At 46.9% G+C, this 11,318-nt stretch overlaps 1 protein-coding gene across 1 annotated transcript in view; it reads left to right on the top strand.

The window, feature by feature from the left end:
- The first annotated feature begins 10,155 nt into the window (after nt 1–10,155).
- Nucleotides 10,156–11,318, top strand: part of ZNF503 (zinc finger protein 503) — a 4,222-nt gene continuing 3,059 nt past the window's right edge. Inside the window, exon 1 of the mRNA XM_017806903.1 lies at nt 10,156–11,035. Within this exon, the coding sequence (XP_017662392.1) occupies nt 10,727–11,035 (309 nt within the window). The 5' untranslated portion in view covers nt 10,156–10,726. The remainder of the gene's footprint in view (nt 11,036–11,318) is intronic.

An 11,318-nucleotide genomic window follows, 5' to 3' on the forward strand; every position in this document is an offset into this window, starting at 1 on the left:
TACCTTTTCTTTTCTTTTCATATACAAGTAAATGAGAAAATTTCGCCTTTCACTCCACGGAGAGAAGATGCAAGCCCTAACTGAAGTAGCCACAACGCTATTATATTATCTCTGTCTTGGAACTATTCAACCAAAGAATACTCTTATACAGTGTTAATAAATTACATTCCAAAAATGGTGTTTTGCTAATTGATTTTACCCTTGTATATTAGTAACATTCAAACAAGCCTATCAATGCTATATAATAATAGCATTTGTACCTATGTTCTACTAGCATGGAGATAATTCATGAGTTCAAGGTCACACATAAAAACAGCATATTGTATAAATATAAAGAAGACAACAAGAACACTAACTTCAAATATTATAGAAATATGTGGCAACTACTAATTCAAAGGACCAAACATATGTCATCATTACATGCATATGTTGTATTACACCATTTCACAAATTTGAAAAGTAGGGGAAGAATAAGAAACCTTGATGCATGTTTGTATCTAGTGCCTGAGTAATGCAAAACATAGAACTTGCAGCACCACCAGCACATTTAATTGTGACAAGAAATCATGACATTCGAATGGGAGTGAGATGATCCTCTTGATTGGACTATGCTATTATACAGCAAGACGCTGCATAATGTTGGATCTTTTCTACAGGGAGTGTGAGATTATGTTCTTGTATTTTTATGCCATGGTGCCATGGTAGTGCATTATAACATTTACTGTCTTATCCTCATTACAACTCTTTGTAATTGAAAACTAAATACAAGGACCTATTTCACAGATACAGAGCCACAAAATAGAGTTGGACACTGTTAATGGTAAACCTGGAAATCCAACTGAAGTCTTCCTACCTCTGTCTAGTCTCTGTTATTCCATGGCCACAATTCAAGAAGTTTACTTGAACAGACTTCTTATTTACTGTAAGGACTTGTGCCTTTAATCTCTACTCCTGACACTAAACGTAGTACATTAATCAGAGTTGGGAGTACCTGAATGAAACTGGCCTGTGGCAAAAAAACTCTTCACACTCCTATGCTTCTGCCTACTTTGTCATCCATTAAGAATATGAACTTTATGTGAATGATACAGAAAAAGAAGAAATATATTTTTCAGCTTTTTGACAGGAAAGAAATTACATATATTGTACTCTCTGCTCAGTTAATGAAAAATAAAGAATTACAATTAGATGTAGAGTGTATGCTTAGCAAAAATGCAAAACCCCACTAAAAAACAGCATTGAATTTTGAAGAACAAGTTTTCATTGTTCAGGTGTTGAGAGTAGTGATCAATAAGAAACACTGCTACCAGCAGTTGTTTGGCTAATTCCAGCAGTTGTTTGGCTAATTCTTTCTTTTTTTTCTTTTTTTTTTTTTTTAACATGGGAAATTTTCTTAACCAGAGTTTGTATTACCCCTTCATAAGTAATCCTCAAAAGTTCCTTTTGTTATCGTGTAGGATTTAAAACTTACTATGGTTGTTTTTCCTCTCACCTTACTGGTTGCTCTCTCATTTAGTCTCACTTGACCAAAGCGTAAAAGTGGCTGTGTGCATACTTTTAAGCTGAACTTACATTTCCTAGTATTTGGCACATTTTTGTACTATCCTTTCTCTCTCTAGCTCCAGGTAAGCCACATAGCACAACAGTGAGCAAAGAGGTGAGATTCCGGTTGAAATGATGTAATGCTGAAAATTAAATTTACACACAAGTGTTCAGAGTCTGGGTCATAGCTGGGTCACTCCTCTGAGTGGGAGGCAATCCAGCAAGGAGCACTGGATAATGACTTCTCTATGCTGAGGCCCTTTTCATGAAATATAGCACAAAGCTTCACCTTGATATCTGAATCTAATCTGATTCAATGTGTGTAATTATTGGTATTTGTTGTGTGGTAGTAAGGAGTGATATTATTTTGTTATATGCTGTACTATGTCTCCTATTCCTTTCAACCTACTAGCACCCAGAAATAAGCTTTCCAGTATCTGAACCCTTACCCAGAGATAGTGGTTTAGATAAGAGCTGGCTGGCTGAGGCTTTTTACAGAATACAGCATATTGTTTAGAGTTGGGGGGGGATGAATTCCTTGTTTCTTGGACAAAAAATGGAGTTTGTCTTGGTTGTTTCAGCACCTATGGCCAATGTTATTTTTTCTTAGCTGTATTGTTCCACTGTGGTCCTTTGCTTCCAGGTGTAGCTATCACACACCCCTTCATAACCTTGAGATGAGCTTTTCTATAATGGCTTCCAAGTGGGTTCCATCTTGGGATGGTAGGAAGTGCCTGCAGAACATCCCTGCTCGCATAAAGCTAACTAGGCCTTCACAGAAGACACAGACTCTTCTAAGCAATTCAGGCTGGTGGGACAGGCTTTGCAAAACATTTATGAGTCTTAAAAACGCAATCACATCAAAAGGTAAAGTGGCCTGTATAATTTCTTCCTGTTGTGCCAGTTGTCAGTCTCTTGCATATTATGTCGCCAGTGCTTTTGCACTCTACCTGCAAGGTTTCCTGCTGCCACCTGACACTTCTGCAGTCAGCCACAGGCTGACAACCACAGCACCAAGAGAGCGGCTGTCAGGGCCGTTTTGCACGAAGCACACGCAGCTCCTACCCAGCGAAGCCCTAATGTGTTGATTTACAGAGTCCTCTTGGCTGACATGGGAAAATGAGTCTGGTCATGGTTGATTTAACATTTTATGGGCAAAGAGTCAGCCTGCTACAGTTAAGTTTGGACTAGTGCAAATATTTTACACATTTACGCACAAGTCCACGGGAAAAAAAAAATATTCAAGATGCTAAGTGGTTTTGATGCTCACATCGCTCGAGCTCTACTGAAAATAACGTAAGTTTCAATTAACTAAATACAAAGGTGTGCGCTACGGGCCAGACCCTCAGCCTGCGTTAGGAAGTCTGCGGGCACAGCCGCCCAGTGCAGGAGGAGCTCGGCCAAGGCGCGGGGCAGGCTGCGGTGGGGCGCGGAGGATGCCGGCGAGTCCCCCCTGCCCAGTGCCGGCCCCGCTCCGCCGCTGAGGGTCGGGCAGCTCCCCCCCCCCTCCCTGCCCCTCCGCTCCCGCTCCGCTCCCGCTCTCCCCGCGGCGGGGGCGGGCGCAGGCGGCGGGCGGGGCGGACAGGGGCGGCCCCGCCCGCCCCGGCGGAAGTGCCGGCGGTCGCGGGGCTGCCCGGCCGCGCTGGGCGGCGGCCCCGGCCCGGCCTCGCCGTGCCCTTCTGCGGGCGCTGCTTCTCGGGCCTCCCCGCCGGGAGGGTGCGGTGACTTTCCCTATGATTAACTAGAACAAGCCAGCGGCGGAGCGGTCGCCTGCTGCCGGTGTGCCCGAGCCGAGCCCGCCGCCGCAGTGGGCAGGTAACGCCGTGCCCGGCGGGAGGGCAGTGCAGCTCCACCGCCCCTGCCGCGCGCGGCCGGCGGGCCGAGGGGCCGGGCCGGGCCGAGGGGCCGGGGAGGCCCCGGGCAGAGCCGGCGGGAGCAGCGAAAGCCGCGAGAGAAGCGCTCGTCTGCGGCCGCCGCGACGGGACGAGGGCGAGAGGGGCCGGGAGCCGCGGCGGCACCCCCGGGACAGCGCCTGGCCGCCCTGCCCGGCCCCAGGCCGGCACGGCCCCCTCTCATCAGCCCCCTCTCCCGCTCGCAGACCGGCACTCCTTCCGAGACGAGCGCTGCTGGACGGAAAATAAAGTCTAAAAGGAAAAAATAACGCCTGTCAAATCTACCTCCAGCTAGTTCATCGCCCGAAAAGAGAGGGGCAAAGCGCGTATGCCTGCGTGGGGGTGCCAGGAGAAAGATGAGTGTTTCTTTCATTAACCTAATGGTAATTACAAAAAGACTCCCTTTTTGTCAGCTTCACCTAATCAAAACCGAATATCTGTATGTGGCACTGACAAAATCAGTAAAACTTCACCTTCGACTTTATTGACCTGAACAGACAGGCAGAGTTTTCTATGGTGTTCAATTTAGGGAATTAAAAAAAATCACTCCACTAACTGCATTTGGTACATTTCTAACCCATATGTCACCTCAGTGCTTTAAATAATTATATTTGCATGCAGGGAGTGATTCATAAATATGTCAGGATTGTGAAATATAGGCAGGCATTTCAAACTTTCTATTTAAAAAACATGAATTATGGCCACGAAAAATGTGTTCCCATTTAAGGGTGATACGAAGTATTTGGTGTCTAGTACGGAGGCCCATCCATCATATAGACAATAAAGAGAGTTTTTGCCTGACGTTGGAAATTTATGGTTGCCCTTCTCTGCCCTAATAACTCAAGCATTGTGTCAGCCTGTGACAGCCTTTGCAGAAAAACAGCAACCCTGTTATCAATCAAAAAGCCCTTTTACATTTTTAGCAAAACTCTGATCATCCAGACACCCTTTTAATGTATATATTACATCATTATAGATCATTCTGCACTTTTACTGCAACTCAACAAAATGATCCATCACTTCAGGACAGTCCTGATGAACGCTGATGTAAATTATTTGCACGTTGCTAGTACAGTACAAAATGAAAAATGTACTTTAGGTGGAATTAATTTTAGGGTGTAAAAAGCTAAAAATGAGAGCAGTGGGGATTAGAGGAGACCTAAATGCATCATTAGGGATGACTGAAAACAAGCTAATAGTTATTAAAAATTAAGATTATTTTAACCTTTTGGGATCATGGACGTAGACTATTTCAAGAAAATAGCTAAGATATATTACATGTTTCTCCCTGCTCCTACTCTCCGTCCAAACGTAGCTGTCTTGTAATTGAGTCGGGGATTATTGTTCATTTGTAATTTGCGTGTTTAGATAAGGTTAATTATTGGGTTTCAGTGCCTTTTCCAGCCATATCCTTAAAACTTTTCCTTGTATCTCAAAAGACGCTGTTCCTGTGCTGTTCCTTACTCTCTTGAGGACACATCTAGTTGATCTACACAGTTTCCATAACAAATTTGTCAATAAACACTCTCTGTATTTGAAATCCGAGTGACGAAGCTAAAGATCGCCTCCATTTGTGTGCCATAGTTAATTTCTGAGGGATTACTGTAACCAAATATGTGCTTAGTTGGTATAATTCTCTCCCATAGCCTCCAGGCTTTTGCAGAAGATAAACACAAAGATGCCTTTATGATTGCTGAGATTGAATGATCAGACCAAGGTGTTACAAAAGCTAAGACTTTTTTTTTTTTTTCACTCTTAGAATCTAGACAGCAAATACCAATAAAGGTACATATGTACGAGTTAGGAAACGTGTTCACTCGCTTTGGACTCGATCATTTTAATCGCAGTACGTTTAAGAACATGAAATGACACTAAAAATCTCCATGCACTTAACAGGAAACATACTCAGCCTTGCTCGTGTCATTGCACCCATTTGACTTACTCTCTCCCTCTGCCTCTAGAAAGTTACCTTAAGGCGTATTTTAAATAACAGCTGTTTGCATAAGAAACACCTTAAACATAAAAGAGGGTAGATTTGGAAAATAGCTGTTGGTAAACGGGTTTCAACGCAGGAGTAAACATTTTCACACTCACATGAAACAATGTCAATAGGGAAATCTGTCAAAGGGCTTTAAAGGTAAAGGTTGGGGTGGTTTTGTTATTGTTAGGTGTATTAAGCTCTTCCTTATCTCAGTGTAACAAAAGAAACAAAATTAGACAAACTCATTCGAAGACATTCTAGGAGAAGATATATTTCCGAAAGCAGTAAACAACCAACCAACTAAACAAAACTGATTTTCTGCTCCTTTAGGAAAAATACCACTGACTACTAAAATTCACATTCACTTAAACGTGACTATTATTTTGAAGATGGCTTTAAAATTATCACTGCTTATAAAACGATTACCTACATCTCATGCAGAGTAAAATATATACTGCTTCTATGTGTTAGGAAAGTAATTACAAGCATAAGGGTAAATATTTTCAGGTACTATACGAACAGGGCTTGGAAATCTTACTTTCTGTTGGCAAGCTTTCAAACTATTTGCTTTAATAACATTCTGGAATAAATACCCCACACCTCTGCCGGATACCTAGGCAGATGCATCAGCTATTAGCTGAGCACATGGAGTCTCGTATTAAAAAAAAAAAAAAAAAAAAAAAAAGGGGAAAAGTGCCTCTACCCAAACGTACGTATTCGTGGTGTGGTATTTCTGATAACCCATCATATTTCTTATCTTTTTATAAGAAGTATTAATATTCTAAGGAGGAAAAAAAAAGAGAAGATGCACCGTTTGCAAAAATCTAAAATCTATTGCAATGAATATCTTAATAAAAGCTTTAGGGTAGATAGAGAAACGCAAGTGCTACCAAAGGAAATAAATTTGACGCGCCGCATGGACAGACAGGTAGCTGAATTGTGTTACACATAGAAATACAGCCCAGACACAATTCAGCAACTATGCTTCTGTTAATTAAAATCTTAATCTTTTTCGAAACGATAGAAAAGAGAGGGGGTGAAAAGAAAAAAAAACAACCAAACAAACAGAAAAAAAGCCCTAAAGGGCCTGTAGGGTTGTTGCTGTTCAGTTTAAAAGACTAAACGCCCTTTTCCAACATGATCTACAGAAGCTGACACTTAAATGGCAAGAGAGCAAGCTCGCAGAGCAGGCACGCTGGTGTCGAGGTTTCTGCAGTTCTCTCTCCCGAGGGAAAAATAGTCAGTCCGGGTTTTTTGGGTGATCCTGACCAGGGTTTGCAGCTCGCCAGCCTGACCTGTCAAGCGGATTATTTTAGAGGGAGATTAATAGGGGAGGCGGGCTGCAATAATAATCGTTTTGTTTGATGTGACAACTTTGATAGGCGTTGATTTACTTACAAACTGATAGGCTTTTAATTGAGCGCCTCCATCCAGCTTGAGATGAAAGGAAAACCGCATTGAAAAGCTGCCCGAGTGCCCTCGAGCCTCAATACTGATTAGCCATCTCGACAGTGAATAGTTCAAGGCATTTTCAAACTTTTTTTCCTCTCTCGCTCTCGCTCTCCTCTCCTCCTCAAATATCTGCCAGCCCACTCCTTTTTAAGAGAAAATAAATCATTTCCATTGTGTGCAAATAAAATCGACTTGACATGCTTGCCAATAGCTGGTAGGTAAAGGAAAGTGTGGACTGGCACTTGTTAATTAATTCCCCCTTTGCTCTCCTTTTTTTTTTTAAGTTACAATTTTCCTTTGTAAGAGGAGGAAGACGGGTTCCAACCCTTAGATTTTTTTTTTCAAAGGAATAAAAGCAACAGCCACCAAAACTTCAACAAGACTACACAAGTAAATGCCAAACAGCAAACCATCTGCACGGACTCATTAAACAAGGATCCCTCGCGAAGGTAACGAGCAGGACAGAATCCCTCTTCTTCAGCTCAAGAGAGGAAAGGAGCCCGCAGCAGCCAAATCACAAACTACGCACCGCTTTCAAGCTGCAGCCCCGCCGCCCGCCCGATCTTACGCGTGTGCATCCTAACTCCGAGCCCCTCGCTGGGAATCGTTTTCTGCGTGTGTTAAGCGCAGCGAACAAGCTCTCATAGCTCAAAAATGCTTTGGACGGCGCAAAGGGGAGGGGATGTCTTGGGGCTGATTTTTTTTACAAGCTTCTACATAAAAAAGTTTACAATACTGAGTGTGATTTAAATCTCATTTCAAAGGCTGACTGGAAAAAAAAGGAAAAGAAAAAAAAGAAAAAGCTGTCCTCTGAAGTTGTTAATTAAATTACCCTCTGCTGCTTCTACTTCAGCCAGGAAGATCGGGGTTCGTGCTGTTGCCCCCGCTCCTTCCCCCGTTTTCCCCGTCGGTGCCCTGGCTTACAAGTAAAACAACCCCTTCCCGAAATCACCCTCACCTCCACAAGAAAAGAGAGGGAAGAGAAAATGGGGAGGGGGGAGCCTTCCCACAGCTGACTCTACCTTAAGACAATTAATCTTTAGTCTTTCACCCTGGGAGGCAGGATAAATACAACGAGAAAACAGATAGGAGTCTCCCCGGTCCTGTAAGGAAAACAGCTGTTCCAAGCACTTTAATGCAAATGAACACAAATGAAGGTTTCAGCTTTTTTTTTTTTCTTCCAGAGTTTTACTGCACTCCATTTATCAATTGGACTTGACAACAAAAGAAAGAACTGGGGGAAAACCTGGGGCAGATTCAAGTCACTTCCACTCTAGATAAAGGAAGGGGGAGAGTTCCTTGAGGGCAAGTTGTGGGTCTTGTCAGTCCTAATGCAATATCGTGGGTTTTTATGCGAGGTTTCTTTCTCTACCCCCCCCCCCGCCTTTTAATTTTGACGGTCTTGCAAGATGACCGCGGTGATTGCAAAATGAAAGTACGTTTATGACTCTCTACTGAGAAGTTGTGGCTATAAACCCTATGCTTTCAGAGAAAATATAGAAATTTAAAAGTTTGTTAAAATTAATCTCATCTTTATAGAAGCTAGAGGAGTTCTGCATATTTATCCTACTCTATACACTACAGTAAAAGAGTAAAGTGTTTTAAATAAAATACAGCAGATATACTTACTGTGCTGCAAGATTTAAAGGGTATCGCTTTACGGGGGTGGGGGAAGGGGGGGATACCTAGGAAAACCTTCCTTACATTTACCTCGTAAGAAGAGCAGATCCTTAAAGTCTATCTGACACATCTGTTTAGGGACTGGGGCAGATCGGTGTTTCAATGGAAGAAAAAGGACTTGGTTCAGCAGAGAAAGTGAAAGTCCTTCCTCTCGTTCAACCCTTCCAGGATCAGCGCCTGTTCTGGTTGGAGTCCAGGTCAGGAATTGGACGCGACCCCTAAAGCACTTGCCTTGTTCTTCACTTGTCAAACGTGTTTTATCTCTAAGTGACCTTTTTGTTAATGTTGTAGATTGTGTGGGCCACCATGTCAGATCCGGAAACAAAAGTAAAAGATTGATTAACACATTTTGCCCGTGAAAAAATGTTATGGGATGAGGAGGTGGGGGGATAGTGGGATGCAACGTACAAAGAGAAAAGAAAAAGGCAATCCAGCGACTTGAAGGACTGCGGACTCCACTCGGGGCATCCACCGGCACGGTAAAACCGGTGTTGGGGGCAGAGGACCCTGTACTCTTCGGGACCGCACAGACACAAAGCAAGACGTGTAACGCCCGAGTGGATACGGTGTGCATACCCACAAGGTTCTCAACACAGCCTGGCTGAAATCAAACACATAAATGGCGAACCAGTACTCTCACTAAGGCGAAGGGCCGCATTCCCAGGGCCCCGGTGTCAGCGACCGGTTCAGCCCGACGGGTACAGGGACGAAAGACTCTTTTTCGAAGAAGACGAAAAGGGAAGAGGAAGAAGAGCCCAGCAGCCCGACCCGGCAGGGCAGTGCGGAGCTGGGGAGGGCTACCGGGTGCTGGCACACAAATCCAGTTTACTCGAAGGATTTATTCTGTAAATTAAATGGCTTTTTCTCCCGAGGAGCCCGTCTCTCCCTCTGTTTTCCTTCCTCCCTCTCTCTCCTTCTCCCTTCAAGTCACACCAGGCTTGTAATCAGCAACAAAAGCTGACATAAATCAAGGGCGGATTGACAGGGGCTGACAAATAACTGATTGATTGCGGTTGGGGAGCACTGACAATTGACGGCGGGGCGGAGAGTCCCGAAAGGCGGCGGCGGGCGGTGCGTGACAGCCCCTCGTGTGACGAGCGGCCTCCCCCAATCCCGCCGCGCTCCCCGCGCCGCCGCAGCGCCCCGGCCCCCGCCCGCCGGCGACGCGCAGCCCGGCGCTCTGCAGGTTCTCGGCCGAGTCTCCCCCGCGCTGCCAGGCGGGAGGGGCGGGAAAAGCGCCCCGAGACCCTTTCGCGGGGCCCGAGGGGACACGGCGCGGTGGCGGGGCTGTCCCGACGGGCTGTCCCCGGGGGCGGGGGGCGCAGGCCGGGCCCGTGAGCGCTGTGCTTGGCCGGCGGCGGGTCGTGCTCGGGGCGGTGTGCGAGCGGCGGGGTAGGGGGGTAGGCGCGGGGAGGGCGGCGGAGCCCCCGACCGACCCCCGCCAGGCGCGGCGTCCCCGGCCCCGCGGCCGCCCCCGCCGCTGCCCGCGATCGGCGCTGCCTGCGGAGGGAGAAAAACGTTCGCAGCGCGTGATGTGAAACACAGAATTAACGCCCATCCCATCCCGGGAGCGAAAACAAGGAAGGAGGGGAGGGGAGAGGGAAGGCGGACGAGAAAGGGAAGGGGAAAAAAAAAAAAAAGAGTGAGAGACCATTAAAAACGGAGAAAAAAAAAAGCCCCAGAAAAGGGAACGTCACATCCCCTTGACCCTCCAATCACCTCGGGGTCCCATTTGATTGGAAGGCGGCAAAGGCTTTAATCTCAGACTAATTCAGCTGCTTTTGAAGTGAGTTTCTTTGCCAGATCCCGGGCTGGATGGGCAGCGGCTCGCATCACAGCTGAGCGGCGGAGGCGAGCGCTCCGCTCCGCGCCAGCCGGGGGAGCCGAGAGCGGCCGAGGGGGACCGCGGCACACGCTCGCAGCCTCCACCCCCGCCCCCAGCACAGCCCAAGGATTACTCGGCTTTTTTTTCCTCCTCTTTCTCTCCGGCCGGCTCCCCCTTTCCCTCCCCCTCCCCACCCACGCCCTCCCCGCCAGAGAGAGCCACGGGACGTTGTATGTTTGTTTTTCTGCTCGGGGGGCGTGTGGCTTTTTTCCTTTCTCGCCCGCAGAACGCGAGCGAGCGTTTCCGAGTGCGAGCGGCGCCACTTGCCCCAGTTTTCATGCGAGGTTTTGGGTCATGATCACATCGCCCTCGCTTTCTGCTATAAGAAGTAGTAAGCGCAGCAGCAGCCTCAGCGAGCCCGGAGGCAGCCCCCGCCGCAGCCGCAGCGCCGCCGACCTCGCCGGGCCGAACGGGCACGCTGGGAATAACGGCAGCAGCGCCGCCGCCAAGCCCTGCTTCCACGCCGTCCCCCCCTCGGACCCGCTACGCCAAGCCAACCGCCTTCCCATCAAAGTCTTGAAAATGCTCACGGCGCGGACTGGACACATTTTACACCCTGAATACCTGCAGCCTTTACCCTCCACGCCCGTCAGCCCCATCGAGGTAAGGACCTCGGAACCGGCCCGGGCCCCCGTCGCTTTCTCCCGTCCCTGCCCGGGCGCTCGCTGTGCATGGCGGCTCCGCCAGCCGCCCTCGGCACTTTCCTGCGCTTTGAAATGCATTTACACCGGGATAGGGGCTTCTTTTGATCTCGAGTTAGTGCGAGGAACCGCTCCTGGGTATTGTTTCCATGTTTACCAGGATAATTTCTAGTTCCTGTATAAATTAAGTTTTTCATTTTGCTATTTTGAGCTTTTTTTTTTTTTTTTTTTTTTTTTTTGGAGAA

Source organism: Lepidothrix coronata, unplaced genomic scaffold (genome assembly GCF_001604755.1).
Source record: "Lepidothrix coronata isolate B3197 unplaced genomic scaffold, Lepidothrix_coronata-1.0 Scaffold17, whole genome shotgun sequence".
Classification (NCBI taxonomy): domain Eukaryota; kingdom Metazoa; phylum Chordata; class Aves; order Passeriformes; family Pipridae; genus Lepidothrix; species Lepidothrix coronata.